The sequence below is a fragment of the Rhinopithecus roxellana genome, chromosome 11 (assembly GCF_007565055.1).
Source record: "Rhinopithecus roxellana isolate Shanxi Qingling chromosome 11, ASM756505v1, whole genome shotgun sequence".
NCBI lineage: Eukaryota > Metazoa > Chordata > Mammalia > Primates > Cercopithecidae > Rhinopithecus > Rhinopithecus roxellana.
In genome coordinates this window covers 22,407,625-22,434,194 of record NC_044559.1, presented here as the reverse complement: position 1 = coordinate 22,434,194, position 26,570 = coordinate 22,407,625, and the positions used below count along the sequence as shown (strand labels likewise).

At 43.0% G+C, this 26,570-nt stretch overlaps 1 protein-coding gene across 2 annotated transcripts in view; it reads left to right on the top strand.

Annotated features, from left to right (window-relative positions):
* The window catches only part of CNNM2 (cyclin and CBS domain divalent metal cation transport mediator 2), a 186,760-nt gene that overhangs the window by 139,232 nt on the left and 20,958 nt on the right, over window positions 1-26,570 (top strand). For both annotated transcript variants that reach the window (XM_010356188.2, XM_010356187.2), the window contains exons 2-4: window positions 6,733-6,876; window positions 11,674-11,811; window positions 14,124-14,293. In XM_010356188.2, coding sequence (XP_010354490.1) covers window positions 6,733-6,876; window positions 11,674-11,811; window positions 14,124-14,293 — 452 coding nt within the window. The remainder of the gene's footprint in view (window positions 1-6,732; window positions 6,877-11,673; window positions 11,812-14,123; window positions 14,294-26,570) is intronic.

Below are 26,570 nucleotides of genomic sequence, written 5' to 3'. Positions count from 1 at the left end.
CTATTCATTGAATTATTATAATTTTATGTTAGTAGATCAGAAATTTAAAAAAGCATATCAGCTGCTTCATTTGCCCTCTCCTTGGTTAGTAAGGAGGCCACAGCATCTCACAACATCAGGGAAACATGAAGCATTGCATTCTGTGCTAACAGTGCCCCCTGGAGTTGTGCAACGCGGATATCATGGCGAATGTAAGATGTTTGGCTTGAGTTTCTCATGGTGGGGTCTCTGTTTTCTTCCTGCTGTTTGAGTGGCATTTTAGGACCCCACAGGCTCAGTTTGCCTTGTGCTTGCATTATTGGGTCTTCTTGACTACTGTGTGTCACTTTTTATTAGCATAGCTATATCACGTTGTTCCTAGTTCTCTTCTGCTACATCCATTCCATTGACTTTTTTCCTTAATTAGTCTACCTAGTCCCATTTCACTTCATTGGCATCAACATTGTCTGATAGCAAACAAGTCCATATTTTCTTCTGGCTGTTACAGGTGCCCTTGTTGGATTAATCATAATAGAAACAGTTATTACCACCAAAATACAAACTGTATCTGTCATTCAAAATTTGAGCCCAGAAGTGTGGTAAGGTTAAAAGATAGAAATGTGGTAATCCACTACCATTCTGGGCTGGTTTACCAATTCAGAGAGAATATGCAAATAATAAACTTTAATTTGTGGAGCAGTGGAAGCAGGCAGAGGTAGAAATTTGATACCAGTTCTACCTTGTGTAGATTATTTTAGTTGCTTAGTCCATCTCCCAGTGCAGACATGGTTTTTGTAATTTCACCTGTGCTAGTGCCCTGCCCTGAGCACTAGTGGTTATAGAAAGATGGACAATCTAGGCTGTTATTTCATAATAGCTTGCTTATGATTCTGAATTTGAGGAGAGATGTATTTATAAAGCCCTGCATTCTGAAAACAGGCCTGTTTAGATTCCCTTAGGACCAGAAAAGGAGGAGAAGAGGTAGGAATTTAAATACCAGGACAGTTCAAACTGCCTGGTGTACGGCAAGATCCCTTACAGCTTGCAAGAAAGGGCCCTCTCCAAGCCCTGATTGTGACAACAATTTATGCTTTATTTGATCTATATGCAGTTTATGGAGTTTATTTAGTCTATGCATATTTAAAAGTTTTAGTGTTTAATATCTGTGATTAAATATTTTGCTGACTGATATATTTTCATTCTTCTTGTTGGAAGTTAAGAATCCATCAGTTTATCATCTTTTTAAGTTTTGGGTTTATTCTTCTATTTGTTTTCCCAGAGTTGCTTTTCTGTTTTCAGTCCTGACTTAATTTTTCCAGTACTCAGGTTAAGAAAGGTCCTATTTGAGCTCAGTTTTGAAAATTTTTGTATTGAAAACTTGTTTATTTGGGAGGCCCATGTGGATCACTTGAGGCCAGGAGTTCCAGACCAGCCTGAGCAATATAGTGAGACCCTGTCTCAACAAAAAATTTAAAAATTAGATGGGCATGGTGGTGCGTGCCTATAGCCCTAGCTACTCAGGAGGCTGAGGTGGGAGGATCACTTGAGCCCAGGAGTTCAAGGCTGCAGTGAGCTACAATCACACCACTGCACTCCAGCCAGGGAATGAGACCCTGTCTCAAAAAAAAAAAAAAAAAGTTGTTTACATTTTCCTTTTGATTGATCCCTTGACAAGGACTAAAGTCCCTGCAGTGAATGGTTAAGTGGAAAGGTGCATGGAGTCACTGTTCTCCAAAAGCCTGAGTGAAGGAGAGAGGTGTCATTGTTTTTCCTTTGTACTGTGCACAAGGAAGAAGTTTCAGAAAACAGGACTTCTCACCAGGAATTCCAAAGCTAAAAGAATGTGGCCCTGGGGCAGATGTAGAAGTTTCAGCTTTAAAACAAGTGAACGTGGAGGAAAACTTAATTTTCAGTCTAAGAAGCCTAATTCACAGAAATAATTTCTCCTAGAGTAAGGCCCTTTCCAGCCAAATCTGTCAGTGCTATTGAGCTGGTATTTCAAGTATGTCCATCTGCATTTAAACGAGTTGCTCCAAGACAATCTGATTATACGGTAGTTACTTTGGTGAGAATAGCGCCTCAGTGGAATGGAAACTTCATTTTGAGTCTAATATTAGACCTTGCTTTGGAAAATTCCTTTTAAATGATCACAAGCTGGGAATAGCAAAAGAATTTAACTTTCGACAGACAGCATTCACCAAGAATTTTTAACTGCTTATGTTGGGTCCTTGGGAAAGCAGATGTGAGAAACCTACTGGACCAACTGGATGAGATGAGAATTGACTTGACCTGATGCAGTGTTTATATCCATTGCTGATAAGTTTCCCTCCTTGTCTCCTCTGCTCAAAATATTTTCATTCTTTGAGCGTGAGCATGCTAGGGATGAAAATTTTAGGACGCCTAATTGTCTAACAATCTAAACTTCTAGGCTTGTAGACACGGCTGCCTAGAAGGGGGTCTGAGGCAGAGCAGAAGCTGACTTAGACTGCCAAGTTAAGAAAGGGCCAACAGATCCGCAGGACCAGAGCCAGCGTCTGCGCAAGTGCTGGGAACTTGATCAGATGTAGCCCTCGGAATATTTTTAATGTGGCTGGTTGTGTCTGGGCGAACTTACCCAACTTAAAGTGTTAACTAAACTTTATTTAAAGCTCTTGCACCCCACCACCACCAAGAAAACACTCTGTCATTAAACAGAAGTTATACAAAAATTAGCTGATTATGAAGTTTCCAGATTATGCCTATTTTGGCTTCATTTATGGATATGTTTTAGATACTTTGCATGCTTTGGATTGGGAAAACCAATATTGTTGTTTGAGAGATGCTCTTACTATTTTAAAAGATCTTTGAGATTGAAAATATGTCTTTTTTACTTTTATTTTTTTTTATAGAGATGAGTTCTTACTATGTTGCCCAGGCTGGTCCCAAACTCCTGGCCTCAAGCAACCCTCCTGCCTTGGCTTCCCAAAATGCTGGGATTACAGGTGTGAGCCGTTGTGCCCTGCCTGCGGTGCATCTTCTAATCACTGTGTACATTTAATAATATAGTGGGTTTTTTCCCCTCTAAGCTGGTAATAAGTTGATGGTGCCTTAGAATTTAGGAAAAACATTAATAAAATAACGAGCATCACCACTTAGTGATCACCCAGTGGATTCCAGGCAGTGTCTTTGCTGGGTACCAGCATTATCTCTGATCTTCACAACAACCCTATTGCAGTAGCAATTATGAGGCTGGCTTTAGAGATAAGGAGACTGAAACTCAGCAAAGTTATGTTTGCTCATGGTCTTCTGCTAGTAATGACTAATGAGTGGCCTGCTGGAGTTCAAATCCAGAACTGTTCGACTCATGTTCTTCCCTTGCCATCCTGGTCTCAAGTGATCCATCCCCAAAAGCAGCAGTCTTTAACCTATTTATGCCTAGGGTTCCATTATTGGAATGCTAAGCTTGTGGGGGTTATTTATATTCTACTGCTCAAGATCATCACCAAGGTCTGATTTTTCACAAAAACTTGCAACCTCTGACATAAATGGGTTAAACTTTTTTTAGTCTCAGATCCCTTGAAACTCTTAAAAATGATTCAGGATCCTTTTATTGATGTGGGTTCTATCTTTTGACATTAATGTATTTGAATTAAAATGGAGACCTTCAAAACATTAGTTGATTAAAAGGACAGTAATCCATTGCATGCTAATATAGTGTTTTTAATAAAAATTATTTTCTAAAACGGTAGAAGAGTGCCATTGTTTTACTTTTTGCATGTCTAATCAAGCTAAAGGGAAGGCAGCTGGGTTCAGTCTTGCATTCAGTCTGTGTGGTATACTGTGTTAGTTGAAGTGTATCAGGAGAATCTGGCCTCACACAGGTATGTATTTGGAAAAGGGAGGAGTATCAGCTTTTTTGGACAGTGATCGGTATTCTCCTTTGATATTACATCAAAACTCCATAGGTAGTAATTTCTTAAAGGTTAGTTGCCATGTAGAATCTGAAACCATACCAGTGGACATTTGGACTCTTACATTAACTTTGGTCTGAAATCTTCTTTACAGAAGAATATTGAAGAATATATGTAAGTACTCCCCCTTCCAAATAATATATGTAGATACCTCCCTATTCCAGGAAGTAGAGCTTAACTTCCATCCTTGAATGGGTAGGCTAGACTTAGTGACTTGTTTTCAAATAATAGAATTAAGGAAAGGGAAAAATGAGTAACTTTCCAATGGGCAAACACAACCTGGGCAACACAACCTTAACCAAATGATGAAAAAGGTGAACGTCAGCAGTGATGACATATAACCACTGATGTGATGTAACTAGAAAACCTATAACCCAGTCTACTCATGGGTAAAACATCAGACAAGCTCAAATCGGAGGATATTCTGCAGGAGGCCTGACCAGTACCCTTCAATATTGTCAGTGTCATAAAAAGCAAAGACCGAAAAACCGTCACAGACCAGAGGAGACTAAAGAGACATGACAACTAAATGTGGTGTGGTGCCTTGAACCAGACAACAAAACAGAGAGGATGTTATAGAAATAATCAGTGAAATCCAAATAAAGCCTGGAGTTTACTTAATAGTAATGTACCAATGTCAATTTTAGTTTTGACAAATATATCATGGTAGTGTAAGATGTTAACAATGGGAGAAACCGGGTAAAGGGTTTATAGGAACTCTCTGTACTCTTTGCAACTTTTCTGTAAGTCTAAAATTATTCCAAAATAAGAATTTTTTTTTTAAATCGTTGTTCCGTCTTATACTCCAAATGGATTGTGTACTCTTGCATGATTTTGTAACATCATTGCCATAGTCACTTGAAAATTATTGGTTCACTGATTTATACAGATCTTCAAAATGTTGACAGATTGCAATATTCAATATTTTAAAAAATCATTTGTTAATATCACCAGCAATCTCATTGGAAGAGTCTTTAGTTGTGAGAAGCTATTACGCTCGTGGTGGCTACAAGTTTCCCAAAATTTTAATTTTCTTTTTTTGAGACAGTCTCACTTGTTGCCCAGGGTGGATTGCAATGGCACCATCTTGGCTCACTGCAACCTCCATCTCCTGGGTTCAAGCCATTCTCCTGCCTCAGCCTCCTGAGTAGATGGGATTACAGGCGTGCACCACCATGCCTGGCTAATTTATTTTGTATTTTTAGTAGAGACAGGGTTTCACCATGTTGGCCAGGTTGGTCTTGAACTCCTGACTTCAAGTGATCCGCCTCCCAAAGTGCTGGGATTACAAGTGTGAGCCACTGCATTCAGCCTTTTTTTTTTTCTTTTTTTTTTTTTTTAGTGGGAGTCTCACTCTGTTGCCTAGGCCTGGAGTGCAGTGGCACAATCTCGGCTCACTGCAACCTCCGCCTCCTAAATTTAAGTGATTCTTCCACCTCAGCCTCTTGAGTAGCTGGGATTACAGGCGCACACTACCACATCCAGTTAATTTTTGTATTTTTAGTAGAGACGGGGTTTCACCATGTCGGCCAGGCTGGTCTCAAACTCCTGATCTCAGGTGATCTACCCACCTCAGCCTCCCAAAGTGCTGGGATTACAGGCATGAGCTACCGCACCCAGACAAAATTTTAATTTTCTGATGAAAGCTCAAATTTTATCATTGGCAGTCCACGCTGCCTGTTGTTTTCCTTGATGTGACAGATTCATTTTTGAGAAAATGCCTGACATATACCCAAGTCTATATAACCATAGTTTGTCTAGTAGTCAGTCTTTGAAGTAAAAACATTCAACAATGAAAATGGCCAGTCCAACTTGCAAGTCAATCACAAGAGTCTTTCCTCAGCACAGCTGCCATACTTCAGAATTCAACAGAAGTGTTTTATGGCAATTCTCAGGTTGTTATAGAGATTACCAAAAGACATGTACTTGGGTCAGGATTTAATGAAATTAATGTTTACTGCTTCAGCAAGGACTTTTTTTAAGACAGTGTCTTACTCTGTCGCCCAGGTTGGAGTCCAGTGACTCGATCATAGCTCACTGCAGCCTCAAACTCCTGGATCCTCCCACCTCAGCCTCCCAGGAAGCTGGGATCATAGGCGTGCATGTCCAGCTACTTTTTCTGGTTTTTTGTAGAGACATGATCTCACGGTGTTGCCTAGGCTGATCGTGAACCCCTGGGCTCAAGCAGTCATCCTGCCTGGGCCTCCCAAAGCTCTTGGATTACAGGAGTGAGCCCCTGCTCCCAGCCCAGTATATTTTTAAGAGAAGCTACTTCCTTCCCTTTACTGCATGTGCGTTGTGACAGAGAACAGCGATCACTACATGCAGCTCGCTCCCACTACCTTCATCTGTGCTAAGGTGCCTTTCACCGTCAGCTCAAATGTCAACACAGTGAAAACGGCCAATAGCATCTTAGTATTCTTATGAAAATAGTTGGGCCTCACAGACCTCCTAGAAGGGTCTTGGGAATCCCTAGGGCACCATGAACTTTGAGAACCACTCTCTTTAGGTGGCTGTTGCTGAAAGGTTACGCACCAAGAGACATTACCATTAGGAAGCAGAGAACAATGGTGCAGTGCCATGTATGTCGAGGGTGACACTCTTCTGGCATAACTTTCTGCCTTTTAATGGCTCATGAAGTTCTTCCATTTGTTTGTGATATCTCAGTACAATTTTAAAATGCTGAAACAGAGATTTTTGTAATCCGGCATCTGTGTTTGCTGATGTTTTTACCGTATCACATATAACGTGTCATTCAGGAAATTCAGAAAGTCACTTCCTAAACTTTTTATTTTCTCTAAAGGTAAATCTCACCTGGCTATCGTGCAGCGGGTAAACAATGAGGGAGAAGGAGATCCGTTTTATGAAGTTCTGGGAATTGTCACCTTAGAAGATGTGATTGAAGAAATCATCAAATCTGAGATTCTAGATGAAACAGATTTATACAGTAAGTAGCACTGTCTGAGTGTATTTCCCAAAACCTTTGCTTTTTTTGTTGTGCTGTTTGTGAGTCATCTGACAGTTCTCCAGTTGCTGCCTCTATAATGATAAACGACGTGTGTAGGCCGTGCATGACCTGTCGGTATATTCCAGTCCCTTTATCAGAAGGAGCAGATCCTGTAATGTCAAGCAACAGCATTGTTCTGGCTGCTTCTAACCACTGATGAGGGCATTACTTGTCCTAAACAGAAAATTGCTGTTGGTTTTGAATTTTATTTTACATATGTTAAAAAAAAAAAACTCTACTAAAATTTTGTTTTATACAACTAGGTATATTGTTTTCAGATAAACTTCTGTTTGTACTTTTCATAACTCAAGTACTCTTTAAAGTGAATGGGAGGCCGGGCACAGTGGCTCACATCTGTAATCCCAGCACTTTAGGAGGCCAAGGCAGGCAAATCACCTGAGGTCAGGAGTTTGAGACCAGCCTGGCTGACATGGTGAAACCTTGTCTTTACTAAAGATACAGAATTAGCTGGACATAGTGGTAGTGGTGCACACCTGTAATTCCAACTGCTCCGGAAGCTGAGGCAGGAGAATTGCTTGAACCGAAGAGACGGGTTGCAGTGAGCCAAGGTTGCACCACTATACTCCAGCCTGGTTAACAGAGTGAGACTCCGTCTCCAAAAAAAAAAAAAAAAAAAAAAAAAAAAAAAAAAAACACAACTGAATGGGATTTGTTAAACTTAAGGATGACAACTGTTTATACTTTCTTGTTCCAGAATCCTTGGGTCAGGGTTGGAGGTGAGATTTGCAAGTGTAGTTTGCTGGGGCAGCGGGTTGGGGGTGTGGGAAGCAGGATGGGGTAGGGTTCACAGTAAGAATGTGTTTTTCCTGTTCTCTGCTTCTCTGCCTTCTCTTTTGGTGAAGGTGAAAGTGGGGAGTGGCTCAGATCAGGGCAGGGTGAGGTGAGTATGGATACCTTATTTGCCCAGGTGTAGACTTGATCCTGAACTGAGTGTTGAACTGAATCCTGTCTCATTAAAGTGTAAAACATGATTGCTGGACTGTGGAGCTTAAATCTTCCTTGGCCGCACCCTTAGCAATGCTCAAGGGTTCCATAAAGCCAGAGATGGCCCAGGCCTGAGATGTTTGGGGGTCCCAGGGGTGGGATAGAGAAAGAGCATCTGGACTCTGTGTATGCTGCCTGGTTTTAAAGCATGTCTTCCGGAGGGGAAATGGACTGTCCCAGCTTCCCAACAAGCTGGTCATTCAGGGTAAAGTCTGCTTTCCTCAAAGCAGGGTGCTTTTTATTCAGTCCTGCTAGAAGGAAACATCCCACATTTTAAAACTGAGAAAGTTTGGGAGGCCAAGGCCGGCAGATCACAAAGTCAAGAGATCACGACCATCCTGGCCAACATGGTGAAACCCCGTCTCTACTAAAACTACAAAAATTAGCTGGGCATGGTGGCACGTGCCTGTAGTCCCAGCTACTTGGGAGACTGAGGTAGGAGAATCACTTGAACCTGGGAGGCGGGGGTTGCAGTGAGCTGAGATTGTGTCACTGCACTGCAGCCTGGTGACAGAGCAAGACTCTGTCTCAAAAAAAAAAAAAAAAAAAAGGATTGAGAAAGTCACTGGGCGTGGTGGCTTACCCTGTAATCCCAGCACTTTGGGAGGCCGAGGCGGGTGGATCACTTGAGGTCAGGAGTTAGAGACCAGCCTGACCAACATGGTGAAACACCATCTCTACAAAAATACAAAAATTAGCTGGGTGATCCCAGCTACTTGGGAGGCTGAGGCAGGAGAATCTCTTGAACCTGGGAGATGGAGGTTGCAGTGAGCCAAGATTACACCACTGCACTCCAGCCTAGGCAATAGAGTGAGACTCTCTCAAAATAAGTAAATAAATAAATAAAACTGAGAAAGTCTTCCCTGTACCCACAAAAGAAAAAATTTTACGTTTAACTAATGACTGTCTTCTGAAAACATATCCTGTTTTATCCTCACATCTGAATAGCATTCTTAAAAAACACCCTTTCCCACATCTGTTTTATCCTTTCCTCACTTGGAGGGTCATCAGAGGTCTCAGAGAATATTATTTGTGTGTTTATGTTCTTTTCATCCTTCCTCACAAATGACTATTTAAAAACTGAGTGTGGCCGGGTGCGGTTACTCATACCTGTAATCCCAGCACTTTGGGAGGCTGAGGCAGGTGGATCACAAGGTCAAGAGATTAAGACCATCCTGGTCAACATGGTGAAACCCCATCTCTACTAAAAAAAAATACAAAAATTAGCTGGGCGTGGTGGTGTGCGCCTGTAGTCCCAGCTGCTTGGGAGGCTGAGGCAGGAGAATCACTTGAACCCTGGAGGCAGAGGTTGCAGTGAGCAGAGGTCACACCACTGCACTGCAGCCTGGTAACAGAGCAAGATTCCGTCTCAAAAAAAAAAAAAAAAACCGAATGTGTCTCTGTATTTCTTTTTCCCCAGGGGTAGTACTTAACATTAGAAAGGCGATTTACCATTTAGGAGATCCTGTGTTTGCACTTCAGTTTTATACAAATGTTAGTTTAACTTCTTTTTTTTTTTTTTTTTTTTTTGAGACGGAGTCTCGCTCTGCCACCCAGGCTGGAGTGCAGTGGCCAGATCTCAGCTCACTGCAAGCTCCTCCTCCCGGGTTCACGCCATTCTCCTGCCTCAGCCTCCGGAGTAGCTGGGACTACAGGCGCCCGCCACCTTGCCCGGCTAGTTTTTTGTATTTTTTTAGTAGCGACGGGGTTTCACCGTGTTAGCCAGGATGGTCTCGATCTCCTGACCTCGTGATCCGCCAGCCTCGGCCTCCCAAAGTGCTGGGATTACAGGCTTGAGCCACCGCGCCCGGCCTAGTTTAACTTCTTTTAAGCCTTGATTGGACTGATTTCCTACAGAAGTGTTGCCTAATGTTACTTACTGGCTCAAGATGCTGGACTTGTGATTTCGCGTATGTCTTTTCTTTTTTTTTTTTTTTGAGACTGAGTCTTACTCTATTGCCCAGGCTGGAGTGTACAGTGGCGCGATCTCCACCTCCCGGGTTCAAGCGAGTCTCCAGCCTCAGCCTCCTGAGTAGCTGGGATTACAGGCACCCACCATCACGCCTGGCTGATTTTTATATTTTTAGTAGAGACAGGGTTTCATCATACTGGGGAGACTGGTCTCAAACTCCTGACCTCAAGTGAATCCACCTGCCTCGGCCTCCCATAAGTGCTGGGATTATAGGCATAAGTCACTGTGCCTGGCCGATTTCAGGTATATTCTTGATCTGGATAGAGATTGGGAGTGACAGCTGTTGCCATTAGAATTATTTTTAAATTCTGTATTGATTTCTACTGTCTAGTTCTCAAAAGAATTGAGGCAGACGAAAAGTAGAAGTTGTGATTGCCTTCTCAGGAAAAGCCTAGTAATCAATCTGTTTTGCTCTATGCAAGAAACAATAATGCAGTGACTCAATTATTGGGAAGGAGCAAGCGATTGGGGTCTTGTCTTTAAGCTCTTTTTTTCTTGATCATTACTTTGTCCAGAAAAGTACTTAAAAGATGGTTTTGCAGGAGGTACCTTCCAGGTCAGGAGCTGGCAAACCATAGCCGATGAGTGCCTGTACTCTGCTTCTGTGTGACCTGCAAGCTAAGAATGTCTTTTCACATCTTAAAATTGTTGCAAAATGGCCAGCATGGTGGCTAATGTCTGTAATCCTAGCACTTTGGGAGGCTGAGGCAGGAGGATTGCTTGAGCCCAGGAGTTCAATACCAGCCTGGGCAACATAGTGAGACTCTGTCTCTATAAAAAATTTAAAAATTAGCTGGGCGTGGTGGCAGACACCTGCAGTCCCAGCTACTTGGGAGGCAGAGGTGAGAGGATCACTTGAGCCTTGGAGTTGAGGCTGCAGTGAGCTGCGATTGTGGTGCTGCACTCCAGCCTGGGCAATAAAGCAAGAACCTATCTCAAGAAAAGAAAAAAGAAAAGGAAAAAAAAAAGAACAATTACTTTGTGACGTGCAAAGATTATATGCAATTCAAATTACAGTGTTCATAAAGAAAGTTTGATTGGAAAACAGCCATGCTCCTTCATCTTTCTAAACAGCAGTGTGGAGACTATGTAGACCCGCAGAGCCTAAAATATTGACTCCCTGGACCTTTTCAGAGGAAGTTCACGGACCCCTGTCCAGATCCCATTCGTATCTGCTTGACCTTGAGGATCTCATGGTCTGAAGTAGCAGTGAAGCGAACAGATACTATAAAACACTGCTCTGCGAAAGCATTCTTATTTGTTTCTTACGGGGGTGGCGTTTGTGCATTGTCTTTCAGCAGAGGCGAGGGGCCTCTTACAGGTAGGGACACTCCTCCCTTGTGTGTACACAGTGGTGGTCCTTTGCTGGAGTATGGTGACATTGAGCAGCAGTGGACTGTGCACTCCAGGCTGCACGCCCTGTTGCTGTGTGCTTCTGTGGGTCCTGTGAGAGGCTCTGTCAGCATTTGCCGGATGCTATGCTCACAAGGGCCCTCTACAGACCTTCCTGAAGTACATTCACTAATCAGGCTGCCTGTGGTCACTCGCTGCGGACTGCGTGGTGCCCAGGCTGCTGTGCTGAGTTGATGAGGATCTGGCCCTCCCTCCCTCCTTCCCTGTGGCATTAGTGCGTAGAGCGCCTGCATCTGAAAATACAGTCCAGCCCTTCCAATATATTTTGTCTTGTTCATTCAAAAAGAGCCCTGATCTCATGGGATGCATTTTCTTATTTTTTTTTTCTCTTTTCATTCCTCCCTTAGCTGACAACAGAACAAAAAAGAAAGTGGCTCACCGGGAACGAAAGCAAGATTTTTCTGCCTTTAAGCAGACAGACAGCGAGATGAAGGTTAAAATATCACCACAGCTCCTCCTGGCCATGCACCGTTTCCTAGCAACAGGCAAGTGCAGCTTATCACAGTTTGAGATCTCTACCAACCCTGGAGTGTGTTTCTCACCCACCACTGACTGGGGTGGGCTGGGGGTGGACACTGGGAAATGGGGTGATAAGTAATGCCACTTTTGTGTTTTGTTTTTTGTTTTTTTGTTTTTTTGTTTTGTTTTGTTTTTTTCTTTTTAAATTCTCTCCTCTCCTATGTTCAGTGTCGGCATGAACCCTCTGAGACATTTACCAGGGGTGGACCAGTAACTTAAAATTGGTCTGAAAGGTAAGGATGAATGTTAGTGCCACACTGCATGTGAACAGTAGGCCAGGCCATCTCCTTCCAGCTAGGTCTGTGGGAGAGCCAGCTGGCGGAGCAGGCTGATGGTGCCAGCCTGGCACCAGCTTGTTTGATGGACAGTTGAGTCCAATCTCTCTTCAGTTTGTCCTGGAAGCACAGTTGGACATCAGTGGTAACACAGGGGCTGTGATTTGCAAAGAAGAAAACTAGGTTTTCACAATTAAATCTTTATCTTTTATGGTTTTAATGAAATCAAATTCTAAGAACTTTGATGTGGATTTCTTGATGGCCTCCTCAGATCAGATTAACTCGAGTCCATTTCAGGAGGCAAGTGTTCATGTTGTTTAAACCACCAACCCAGCCGGCACTGACTGCTCCAGAGAGGTCAAGGTTGAATGGATTTAAGATACAACCAACCCTTCTCCCATCCCCAGATGCTCTCCAGGGTTGAGCTCTGGTGGCCAGGGGAAGTGTGAAAAAGTCTAAAGCATCCACTGGCTTTAGAAGACGTCGGTGTCCCTGATAGGCAGCCAGTGCCTTTCATCTGCATGCAGTAGACTTAAACCATGTTTAAAAGAAGGCTAGCCACAACCACCTGACGGAATGCTGTGTAACTCTTTAAGGTCGCGTTCTCAGAAGCCTGGAAATGCTCAATATAATATTTATCACATTAGAAAATATTCATAACTTAATACAAAGTGGGGAGAAACAGAATCTAAAACTATGTGTACTTTAAGATTAGAGTTGTGTTTTTGTGTGTACACACACGGATACACGAGCACACGTGCCTGGGCATGGCACTGGAAAGAAATGCTCACTCAGTTGCTCAAAATGGTAATCTGAGTGGTTGGCTTATAGATAATTTTTACTTTCTTCTTTTTCTGTATTTTCTAAAATTCCTATAATGACTGTCTTATTACAAAAAAGTCACAAGTTAATACAGAACTTACAGCTTTCATAAATACATAATTAGAAAATAACAGACAATGTCTTTCACTTATTATTCTTTTTCTAGTTTTGATAATACTGTTCCTCATCATTTAAGAACCACAAATTAAAACTAAACAACTAGGCCGGGCATGGTGGCTCATTGCCTGTAATCTCAGCTCTTAGGGAGGCCAAGGCAAGCGGATTGCTTGAGACAGTCTGGCCAACATGATGAAACCCTATCTCTACCAAAAATACAGAAATTAGCCAGGCATGGTGGTGGATGCCTGTAATCCCATTTACACAGGAGGCTGAGGCAGAAGAATCACTTGAACCCGGGAGGTGGCGGTTGCAGTGAGCCGAGATCGCACCACTGCACTCCAGCCTGGGTGACAGATTGAGACTCCTTCTCAAAAAAAAAAAAAAAAAAAAAAAAAAAAACTAAATCTCCTACTCTGCTTCTGAGATATCATAGAGTCCAGTTGTAGGATAGCACCCTTCAGTCAGTAATTTTTGTTTTTGTATTTAAAATAAAATTGCTATCTTCGTAAATACTTTTGAACATTACTTTTTTTTTTAATTAGCATGTTGATGTGTGCACATGCTCTGCTCTTATTTCCAGTCTCAACCCTCTTTGTTCCCCACATTCCTCGGGGTAGTTGAGTGGGAGAGGGAGACGTGGGGCACCCGTGTGTGTGCGCTGGCACTAACCGCACCCGATGCTCCTGACCTTGGCTTCTTCCTTTGGCTGTTGGTCGACAGTCAGACTGTTATGGCTTGTTGAGGGGCATCCCCCGCACTCAAGGAGCCCGCTTGCAGTTGATTTTCATTTCTGTCAGTCAAATTAGTGTAGTTTTATGAGGACTGAAGTCCATGACGGGTTGAAAAGGAAAGAAGTAAAAGGAACAAACGTGAGAATTCAGCACTTTCTAATTTCTCCCAGGTAATCTGTCCCCAGTGGATCACCAAACGGAAGCCTCATCCATCCAAATACTATCACTTTGATTCCAAATATTCTTATCTCAACACCTCAATTACTATTAATAGTATAATTTTTCTCCCTCCGTTTGAAATGTAATATCAAGTTGTGTTTATATCTATAGAAGTAGAAGCATTTAGCCCATCCCAGATGTCAGAGAAGATCCTTCTAAGGCTGCTAAAGCACCCCAATGTCATCCAGGAACTGAAGTATGATGAGAAGAACAAGAAAGCCCCTGAATACTACCTCTACCAGCGCAACAAGCCAGTAGACTACTTCGTTCTCATTCTGCAGGTCAGAAGAATTATTCAGTAGTGGTTTGCTCTCACTGAGTATCCATCTTTCAGTTTGGTGTAAGTGAATGGGTGTCACCGTGTACATACTGAACCCTTTCTATAGGGGGTAGCCTTAGACATGGATAATTTCATCTTTCTGTTTTCATATCTGTAAAGTAATTCTAATTAAAGCAATGCCAATAGTTACTTTAATTTTCAATACTAAAAGGTACTTTGACTGGGTGCAGTGGCACATACCTCTAATTCCATCACTTTGAGAGGCCAAGGTGGGAGGATTGCTTGAGGCCAGGAGTTCAAGACCAACTTGGGCAACATGGTGAGACCCCTGTCACTACAAAAAATTTAAAAATGAGCTGGATGTGGTGGCATGCACCTGTGGTCCCAGCTACTTGGGAGGCTGAGACAGGGGACGGTGGTGGGGTGGGGATTGCTTGAGCCCAGGAGGTTGCCATGTTTGTACCACTGAACTCCAGCCTGGGTGACAGAGCAAAACCCTGTCTCAAAAAAAAAAAAAAAAAAAAAAAAAAAATGTTGGGGGGATGCACTTAGTGATTACTGAGTTCAATGAAAATGGTGAATTCAATTGTTAGTATTTTTTGAAGAGTTTGGGAGAGTTTACCAGTACACGTCCAGATCTCAGTGGCTGTTTGAAATTTAAGTGTCATGGTTCTTTGGTCCTTTTTCCATCCTTTTTTCCATCCTTCATTAGGACTTAAGTTTATACAGCTTCTTAGAGATACCTTAGCATCTCTTCCATTAACACCACCAAAATAATCCATTTGTTGCTGTTTTTTATTCCTGGTTACCAACCAAACTGTTTTATAGAGGAACTGATAGGATAATTACAGCCTCTTACAGCAGGGTAGCTAATTCCTTCTCACTGTAACATAATTCAGTAGATGAGGTGGGAAGGTCAGTTCATTCTGAACTTCCTTTGAGTGGCTTTGGTGTGGGTTGACAGGAGTCCTTGTTTTATCACAGTCTCACTTAATAGAGCTCTATCCTTGGCATGGAGGCCAAAGTGGATATTAGTTGATAAAATGCTAATGTGATCAAATGTGTAGATTCAAACTTGGGAAAGTGTTGTGTTCATGTGTGACCCTGTGTTTGGGCAGCATTGTGGTGTCTGGAAGCAGGAGTGAGGAGTAGGAAAATGCTGAGGGTTAGCTAATTGCATGTCACTTTCTTACAGTCCTTCTTAGAAACTTCTGTTTGCAAGTTTACTAATTTAGTACCCTGATTCATCTTCTAAATTTAGTTTTCCTCAATTGTTTTTTTTTTTTTTCCTCTCTGGAGATACATAAGCTTGAAACTCTGAGTGCACTGTTAGGAATTTAGTTTATTTACTGCAGTAAGGGAATAAAACATTCATGTTTCTCATAAGTGTGAGATGTGAATATTCCTTAAGCCTGAAGAAACTGGATACATTGAAGACTGTCACAGGAGGAATTGGAAGATTGACATTGTGAATTTCAGTGATAATATTAGAAACGATGTGGTTTTCAGTTGTCTCCTTTTGTACAGTTAGCATTTATGAAGTTGTGATTCAGTAATGCTTTATTGCTATATAAGAAAGCCATGGGTCTAAAAATCTTATGGAAAGGGGACTTCATAATCTCTGTCCATTTACAAGTAAATCTTTTAAGATATTTTTGATAAGACATTTATGTATATTTACCTGTATTTGTAGACCAATTTGTGTTAAATACATATATAAAGGTGACAAGTTTTTTGAACTGTTAGGCTGATAATGCCATGGGGGTTTTATAAGTAGTGTGTATATGTTTGATGAACAGGCCTTACGGAGATGTTTGGTGAAAAACGTGATCTTGCAGACAGAGAATTACCTAAGGTACGAAGAGAACAGCAAAATGAAACACCCTCCCAGTTTTGGTCAATCTGGCATAGTTGCCATCATTACAAAGCATATTCTACATAATACGTCACTAAGCCAGCACTGGAAGTTCATGCCTCTTTAGGGAGCATGTTCCACTTTTTTTCATTTTTATTTTTTATTTATTTATTTTTTTGAGATGGAATCTTGCTCTGTCACCCGGGCTAGAGTGCGATGGTGTGATCTAGGCTCACTGCAACCTCCGCTTCCCAAATTTAAGCAATTCTCCTGCCTCAAGCTCCCAAGTAGTTGGGATTACAGGCATGCTCCACCACACCTGGCTAATTTTTGTATTTTTAGTCGAGGTGGGGTTTCACCTTGTTGGCCAGGCTGGTCTTGAACTCCTGACCTCAAGTGATCCACCCACCTCGGCCTCCCAAAGCACTGGGATTACGGGCATGAGCCACCGTGTCTGGCCTCCACTGCATTTCAAGAGCACTAAATAAGAAGGAAGCAGTAATATCTGCCTTCCCCTTCCTGGCCTCAGTGCCGGTGAGCTGCTCTCCCTTCAGGAAAAAACCCTTTAAGTAATTGATAGGAATATAATTGTAAATAGAAACACATCATTTTTTAGTTTAGGTCCTAGATAAGATAAATTCCAAGTTATTCAAGGAAAATGACCTAAGTAAACAAGAGTATTTTGTAAGTTACCATGTATATACCTACCACTACATATGCATAAAAAAGCCAAAACTTCAAGTTATCTGAAAAAGTAGATCTTTACACTAAAATGAATTTCAGAAGCAATAAAGACAGTTAAAAGCACAGTAAATCATGGAAAAAACTTTATTGGCTCTACATGCTTTAAATAACTTAACAAAATACATATGTAAGTAGAAATAGGAACATAATTTTGGTGGAAGTGTTTTTTACACCATCATACAAGATCAGGCATACTGAAAAAAGTCAGTTTTAAACTGAATAACTTGTAAAGTAGAATTAACAGATTTAGAGAAAATTAAACATAAGCTTTTTTTAAAGTATATTTCTCTTGATTATGTGGGCTGGGTGTGGTGGCTCATGCCTATAAATCCCAGCACTTTGGGAGGTCAAGATAGGAGGATCATTTGAGGATCGTTTAAGGCCAGAAGTTTGACATCAGCCTGGGCTACAGAGCAAGATCCCCTTCTCTACAAAAATTTTTGTAAAAATTAGCCGGGCTTGGTGACCTGTGCCTACAGTCCCAGCTGCTCAGGAGGCTGAGGCAGGATTGCTTAAGCCCAGGTGTTCGAGGCTGCAGTGAGCTATGGTGGTGCCACTGTACTTCAGCCTGGGTGAAAGAGTGAGAATGTCTCAATAAAAAAGCTATGTGACTCATAAAATTGATCATTTATCATGTTACAGTGTACATGCTAGTAAATACAAAAAGAAATTTCATAAAACTACCTGAATTGACCATAATGAAATAAAATTAGAAATAAAAAATACATAGAAGTGCTGGGTGTGGTGGCTCATGCCTGTAATCCCAGAACTTTGGGAGGTTGAGGCGGGTGGATCACTTGAGTCCAGGAGTTCAAGACCAGCCTGGGCAACATGGTGAAACCCTGTCTCTACAAAAATACAAACATTAGCTAGGAGTGGCGGCTGCTACTCGGGAGGCTGAGGTGGGAGAATCGCTTGAGCCTGGCAGGCAGAGGTTGCAGTGAGCCGAGATGGTGCCACTGCACTCCAGCCTGAGGGACAGAGTGAGACCCCATCTCCAAAAAAATAAGATAAATTTAAAGAAAAGGCCATATATTAAAAAATACTAAACCATGTTAAAATTGTGATAAATTCTTTTATGTAGGCTTATATTCAAGACACAGAACACAGTGTATAATGTCCTCTCATTTTTGTAAAACAAACATGCATCTATATGAATTATCTTCAGAAGGTTATCCAAGAAACTGGTAACAGCGAGTCTCGAAGGAAGCAACTTGGAAGGCTGGAAATAGGGTGGAAGGAAAACTGCCTTATTCCTTGTATAGTTTAACTTTCTCACCTCGTGCATGTACTATTTAAGTAATTAAAAAATAGAGCTAATGGCAAAACAAAAGTCCTAAATAGCAACTGAGTTAGAGAAAACATATAGAATGTAATAAAATATATATAGTATTACCATAAAAGTCTGTTATTAAATAATGTAAATACCATATAGGTGGTCTGTCAGTTTTAAGAAATCTTATTCCTCTAAGTACTTAAAAAGAAAATAGAGAACTATAATTATGTGAAAAAAGAGCAAAGCAGCAAACTAAAAAATAACAAATTAGTAAAGATTGTTAAATAAACTGGCCAGGCGTGGTGGCTCACGCCTGTAATCCCAGCACTTTGGGAGGCTGAGGCAGGCGGATCACTTGAGGTCAGGAATTTGACACCAGCCTGGCGAACATGGGGAAACCCCGTCTCTACTAAAAATGCAAAAATTAGCTGGATGTGTTGGTGTGCGCCTGTGGTCCCAGCTACTCAGGAAGCTGAGGCCCAAGAATCACTTGAACCCGGAAGGCGGAGGTTGCAGTGAGCCAAGATTACGCCACTGTGCTCCAACCTGGGCGACAGAGCAAGATTCTGTCTCAAAAAATATATAATAATAATAATTTAAAATTGAAAATGCCTTATAACCCACAAATACAATCAAGATTTGGCTCTTTAAAAATGTCAACAAAGTCAGTCTTCTATTGGCATAATGGATGTGATAAAAGAAAAAAAACAAAAAGTTCTCTCCTCCCCATAAAAGCAGCTAGAATAAAAGGATTTGCTAGAAAAAATATTCAATCTTCAAAAAACTCCCAATTTCTATATTATAGAACAAGATGGCATGATAGTCAATTGCATTCTTTAAGGGTGATATGGGCTTAATCCTAAATCCTAAGATCTGATAATACAGGCCAATCTCACTTGTCAACATTGATATAGAATTTCTAAATAAAAATGGTAGCAGATAGCAACTCCCACCCAGGGTTACTGACTTGTAGCTGCAACTGAACTGGATTTGTTTTAGGAATGCAGTGCTAGTTTAAGAACAACAAAACCAAAAGATGTCACATTAATTGGGAAAGTAGTAAAAAAAAATTCTGATTTATATCAGTAGATGTCAGAAAGACAGTTGACAAAGTTAAGCATCTATTACTGATTTTAGAAGACAGATACCCCATCCCTTCACATTTTTAACTGTGAATGGTGGACAAAAAAGAAAAAGTACAATAAATCATATCCTAAACTGGCAGCCTCCCATCTAAATAAATCATTGTTTTACAAAGCTATCTATGCAAATATATTTATAGCAAATCTATTAACTATAAAATAGTAGAAACAGTTCATATCTTTTTTTTTTTTTTTTTTTTTTTTTTTTTGAGTCTTGCCCTGTTGCCCAGGCTGGAATGCAGTGGTGCAATCTCAGCTCACTGCAACCTCCGCCTCCCGGGTCCAAGCGATTCTTCTGCCCCAGCCTCCCAAGTAGCTGGGATTACAGGCATGTGCCACTACGCCCAGCTAATTTTTGTATTTTTAGTAGAGACGGGGTTTCACCATGTTGGTCAGGCTGGTCTCAAACTCTTGACCTCGTGATCCGCCCACCTTGGCCTCCAAAGTGCTGGGATTACAGGTGTGAGCCACCGTACCCAGCCCAGTTCATATCTAACTAAAGTGAGATGATGATAATATGAGGGATCACTATGTAGTAATGGAAGAAGTGGAAAGCATGTGCAAAAATGTCAAGTAAAAAAATAGTGTGTTCACAGTGATTATAACTGTTATGAACCATTTTCCTAATAAAAGTAGAGCAATAGGCTGGGCGTGACGGCTCACGCCTGTTAATCCCAGCACTTTGGGAGGCTGAGGCGGGTGGATCACTTGAGGTCAGACCGGCCAATGTGGTGAAACCCTATCTCTATTAGAAATACAAAAAAAGGGCCGGGCGCGGTGGCTCAAGTCTGTAATCCCAGCACTTTGGGAGGCCAAGACTGGCGGATCACGAGGTCAGGAGATCGAGACCATCCTGGCTAACATGTCACCCCGTCTCTACTAAAAATACAAAAAACTAGCCGGGCGACCTGGCGGGCGCCTGTAGTCCCAGCTACTCGGGAGGCTGAGGCAGGAGAATGGCGTGAATCCGGGAGGCGGAGCTTGCAGTGAGCTGAGATCCGGTCACTGCACTCCAGCCTGGGCGGCAGAGCGAGACTCCGTCTCAAAATAAATAAATAAATAAATAATAAGAAATACAAAAAAAAGCCAGGTGTGGTGGTGCATGTCTGTAGTCCCAGCTACTTGGGAGGCTGAGACAGGAGGATCGCTTGAACCTGGGAGGCTGAGGTTGCAGTGAGCCAAGATCATGTCACTACACTCTAGCCTGGGTTACAGAGGGAAACTCCGTCTAAAAAAAAAAAAAAAGAAGAAGAAGAAGTAATAGATCATTGTATAATTTATGCAGTTGGTGAAGATTTGTTCTTTGGGGAGTAAAATGTCTAAATGAGCTAATAAAAAATAGTATGATTGCTCTTCCACAGCACATAACCAGATTATAATTTAGGAAACATAAAGAATAACTAAGAAATATGTGAAAACATAAGGAAAACAAAAGGAATACCTGTTTTATTTGCCATTACATAACCTACAGAAAGGAATACTTTCCCCCCACTCTGGAGTTAATTTTTTTTATTGGTTTCATGCCCCAAATTAATGTTCCTCCTTCCCTCTCCCTCTGCCTCATTCCCTGTGCCTCATTCCTTCTGCCTGCCTCCCACTTCATCCACAATTTTTTTTTTTTTTTTTTTTGAGATGGAGTCTTGCTCTGTCGCCAGGTTGGAATGCAGTGGCGTGATTTCGACTCACTGCAACCTCTGACTCCCTGCCTGGTTCAAACGATTCTCCTGCCTCAGCCTCCCGAGTAGCTGGGATTACAGGCATGCACCACCATGCCTGGCTAATTTTGTATTTTAGTGGAGATGGGGTTTTTCCATGTTGGCCAAGATGGTCTCGATCTCTTGACTTCATGATCTGCCTGTCTCGGCCTCCCAAAGTGCTGGGATTACAGGTGGGAGCCACTGTGCCCGGCCCATCCACACTCTTTTTTTAGAGCATCTGACGTGGATTCAAAAGGGACTTTTCCCTGTAAACAGGGGTCATCTCCTTGTGGAGATGGCAGATGGCATCTTAGATTTATACAGCCCTTGACAATACTTAGTATGCCTTCACCCTTCACCTGATATGGGAAGGAGAATTTAAGCTTTTAATAGCAACCTCCTCATGGGTTTTTAAGTTGCATGGTCTGTGTACCCCAGTGCAGTAACGGATCCTCAATCTTGAGTCAAGCACAGATAACACATCCATTTTACTTGGACACCCAGCATTGAAACTTTTAAAATTATACTACTTAAGTATATGTCAATGTAAAATTGACTAGGTATAAGCTCCCCTTGCTTTAGAACTCTCATATATAACTATAAACCAAAACTATTAAATGAATAAACTCTCAGTGTGTAGGTGATATTTGGCTGATCTGGAAGGGCCCCGTCCCAGGGCTGTGGAGGGCTGCTGCAGTGCAAGCTCCCTTGCACTCAGCACACCTGGGCCTTTGTGTGTCCAAGATGAGCGCACCCTCCAGCCCTTTGCCAAATTTGAGCTACTTTGTGTGTTTCTATGGTGTGTTGTGCTATAATTTGGCCTCCACTGGGTGTGACTGAATTACTTCCCTGTTAAATCCCACTCTGTTTCCTACTCATTAGCTTAGTGCTTCTCACAGTTTAATGTGCAGAGGATTCACCTGTGGGTCTTGTTGAACTGCAGATCCTTCAGTACGAAATGAATGCTTCCGTAGGTCTGGGGTGGAGTCTGAGATGCTGCGTTACCAGCAAGCTCCCAGTTGACAGTAGCAAGGCTTAGCTGTGATGCTCCAAGTAATACCACGTGGCACTAGAGTGGCCAAGATGGGTGCTGGCACTCACATCTGGTGGTAGCACTTGATTGGAAAATGGTCAGATGGTCCAAAATGTGTCTAGATTAATTTTGACTATCAACATTTTGAAAAGTAAATTTAGCAAACTTGCTGAGTCTGGCCATTCCATCGCAGGCTCCAGATTGAAAGCATTGCTAGAGAGTGTTGGGGCACCAGGTCTCCCCAGGCTTTGAGTGGGCATCTTTGGGTGCTGCCACCCCTCTCTCAGTTAATACAACCCAGTCTCTGTGCCCCTGGCATCTCATCACCTCCTTTCAGGAGTCAGGCCCCCCTGAATACTTTGTGATGGCGATTTGAAAAACAAGACAGCGGGAGACCAGGTGGCCGCTCAGCATGTGGCACATGGGGAAGTCCCACCTGGGAGCCACATGCACTGATCCTCTGGTTGGCGCTGTTTGCACCAGTGTGGTTGGGCCCACGCTGGCTAGGGAAGCTTAGGATTCCACTTTGAAGCCAGGCATGGCACAGGCTGTTGAGTAGGTTGTGGACACTTAGAAACTTTGAGAAGAGGTTATCTGATACCTTTGTCCAAAGAAGGGTGGGATGCTGTGCGAGATGCTTTACTCAGGAAGCCAACTTTGCTGGTCCAGTGAGGCCTTCTTCCAAGTTCGTCAGTTTATAAGCATGAAGCCCTACTTCCCTCTGGGAATTCCTGGAATTCGTCATGTCCTGTCCTGGTTTTTTTGGTGATACGCTTGACTAGAGTGAACTTACAAATGTTTCAAAAGTAAAATCAATATGTAGCTTCCTTATATGGAAAAACTTGTTATCTGAAAAGATACCTATTAATCTCGAGCCAGGTAAGCCATCTCCTCCTGGGCCCTAATTTGTATACTGGTAAGGTTATTTGAAAATGATTGTTTTTTGGAACCACTAACACGTAAATGAGTAAGATATGTTTACTGGATGTTTTTAAAACTTGCCTGCCAGAAAAGTTTAAATCCTATAGAGAGGGATGCAGAGGGGTGGGCAGGTTTGAAAACTCTTGGAATTGTAGAGTCATAGAATGCTGCTATAGAACTGAAAGAGCTGCAGGTACCCTTTAATCTATTGCAATTTTATATGAAGTAAAATTACTCTAATGTGATAACTCTTCCTAAGTGCTGAGATATTTTTAACAAAGTTTTTGCCAGTTTGAGGCAGAATGAGAAAAATGCAGTTGCAATGAGCTTTTCATAAAGCTATGTGTATTCAGTTTGAAGACCTGTTACTCTGAAATGATACATTTTCTAAATTTGAGGGGTTAAATGTCTGGTCTTTTATGAAATGATGGTAACAGTAGATAGCTGGGTTTTGGGTTTTTTTTTTCTGCGACAGTGCCTCACTATTTCGCCCAGGCTGGTCTTGAGCTCCTGACCTCAAGCAATCCTCCTGCCTCAGCCTCCCCAGTAACTGGCATTACAGGTGTGAGCCACTTGCCTGGCAATAGTTGTGTTTTTTTAAATAAATACCTTTATTTTGCCCAGGCACGGTGGCTTATGCCTGTAATCCCAACACTTTGGGAGTCTGAGGAGGGAGGATCAGCCAGGAGTTCAAGACCAGCCTGGGAAACATAGTGAGACCCTGTCTCTATGAAAAAAATAGAAAAAGTTATTTGGGCATGGTGGTGCACGCCTGTAATGCCAGCTGCTCAGGAGGCTGAGTTATAAGCATTGCTTGAGCTCGAGAGTTCAAGGCTGCAGGATTCTTACCACAGGTGCGGTGAGCCGTGATTGCACCACCGCACTCCAGCCTGGGTGACAGAGCAAGACCCTGTCTGAAAAGAATACATTTTAAAACCATCTTTATGAAAAACAAATTTGGCAACCCCATGTCTTTCCCTGTATCTGTCTTTGTAGAGGTGTGTCTTACTGGCCATTAGGATGGAAATGTCTAGGAATACACTGAGCTAGTGTATTCACTCCGTAACAGTGGATCTCGACTAGATGGAGTCCAGAGGGAAGATGGCAGATCCTCCCCTGCCTGGGATCCTGTCCGGAAGGACAGAGGAAGCATCAACTGGAATGGCAGTGGTCTGGAGTTTTGAGTCTTGCAGCTGCCCTTGCTTAATCAGCCGACTCAGCTACACTGCCTTTGAGGGAGTCCCTTGAGAGGCCAGGCACACAGTTTCCAGGGCTGGGGCCACTCTTCACAGACAGAACCTTAAAGCAATGATTCCCAAAGTTTGTGGCTTGCTAGAATCACCTGGAGAGCTTTTAAATAAAATCCTCATGCCCAGATTCACCTATATCATTAAACAAGAATGCCTGAGGGCCAGAGCCAGTCAGTAATTTGGGAATCTCTGCTTTGAGTGTGCAAGGCAGAGCTTCATGCCTCAGAGTGGAACCACTGCACACTTCCAAGAGACAGATGGTGTGAACCTATGGATTAAATAGAGGGAAAAAAGATGCATGGTTTTCTGTGTTATAGTCATGTTTTGGTAGTGCCAGCCCTACTGGGCCTGACAGTTTATCTCCAAAGAATAGTGACCTGACATCTCTCTGCAGGGACACAACACAAAAGCCCCTGTAACTTGTACAACAAATGCTCCAGATAACTGGAGACCCCCAGGAATGGAAGTCACCATGAGGCTCCACTGCATTTGACCCTTCCTCCTGATTTCCTGCACAGAGGGTCAGCCTCAGAGCTGGTCATGCAGCCACTCTTGAGGTTACAAACTACAAAGCAGACATTTGCAGCCAGCACATAAGTGTCAGTTCAGGAAGAGATGGACACGGAATTGGGGAGACACGTACCGCAGCCACTCCTGTGTGTGTTGCTATTTCTGAACCTTGTTCCTCCCTCCTCTCTGAAGGGACCCTACTTCAGGGACTTCTCCAGCACCCAGAGTCCCAAATTTTCAACAGCCTTCCTGTGGTCCCACAGATGGGGACGTCCTGCTGCCTGTCCCTCTCCTGCGGGGACCACCGTGCCCCCACTGAATCCTCTGTGGGGTAGGAAAGCCTCCTGCAGCCCCCAGCGGCCTGTGGTCAGCGATGCTGCTCCCCGGCGGCCTTGAGCACCTGAGGCCCTGACCGTCCTTGCCCCTGGAATTCTCCTGTCCCCTGCTCTTCTGCCATGGTGCTGCTCTCTGGGCCTCCCTTGTCAGGCTCTGCCGTGGTCCTGTTACGATTTCAGTTTTCCCTCCTGCTCTCAGTTGTGGGCCACGCTTCAGTCCTTTTCCTTTCTCAGGTCCATGTCTCCAGCCCTGACCTCTCTGTAGACCTTCTTTCTCCCACTAGTGGTGTCCGTGTTCCTCAGCCCCTCCCGATGGGCCTCTGGTTCCTATACTCCTGTCTCCCTGATGGCTTCTCTGAATCATGCTGGTCCCTTATCAATAGCTTCTCTACCGCACTCCCTCCTCAGGCCTGTGGCCGCCACCCTCGCGGAAGCAAACTCTGTTCCTCCACCCAGGACCCAACCATGCCAGCCCTTCGCCTGGGGATCTGCTCACCCAGCTGCCTTCCAGACCTGCCATCACTCCTCCCTGCAAATCCAGAGCCTGGCTGGCCACTGCCGCCGCCCTGGGCCTCCCTCGTGCTGTCCCCTTCTGGTCATCCACAGCTTTTCCTTCCTGTGTGTGATTTGTCTCTATGTAAGAACAAGAAGATTTTTCTGGGAGCTTCTGTTCCCAATGTCTTTTTTCTCATGCTGAGCTCTTGTGTGCCATGTTGTGGGCCATTGCTTCTCATGTGCTCACCTGTCCCTGCTGCATGGTCAGCCCATGGGGGATGACAGCTGTCATCTCCGACTCCACAGTGTCACCTGTAGGGCCCTGCCCGTGTGGGGAGGGTTTTCATTACCTGCCCATTTGCAGGTGGATTTTATATCATGGATAAAGTTATAAGTTTATACAGCAAGATAATTGGCTAGGGACTGGTGAACTGTCATTTCTGTTGAACATGAAAACCTGAAAGGCAGTAGTTCATCTTCTGAAGAAGTGGCCCAAGAAAGAGCTTTCGTAATTGGAAACTTAATATGAAATAATAGTTTGCATCAGGTGGCATAGCATCTTTTTTTTTTTTTTTTTTTTTTGAGACAGGGTCTCATTCTGTGGCCCGTGCTGGAGTACAGTGGCGCAATCACAGCTCACTGCCTCACAGGTTCAAGTAATCCTCCCAAGTAGCTGAGACTACAGGTGCACGCCACCATACCTGGCTAATTTTTGTATTTTTTGTAGAGATGGGGTCTTGCTGTGTTGCCCAGGCTGATCTTGAACTCCTGGGCTCAAGCAATCTACCCGCCTCGGTCTCCCAAAGTGCTGAGATTACGGGTATGAACCACTGCTCCCAGCCTCCTAGCACCCTGATGAAGAGCTTGTTCTTTACTAAATCTTGCTGATCCCCCTCCCCTGATTTGTGGGAGGGGAATGATTTGTCTACTGCGTTGAGTTGTGTGCATTAAATGAATTCATAAAACACTGATGTGTTAGCACAATTCCTTTTCAATACATGGCATCTTAATTTTTGTTCA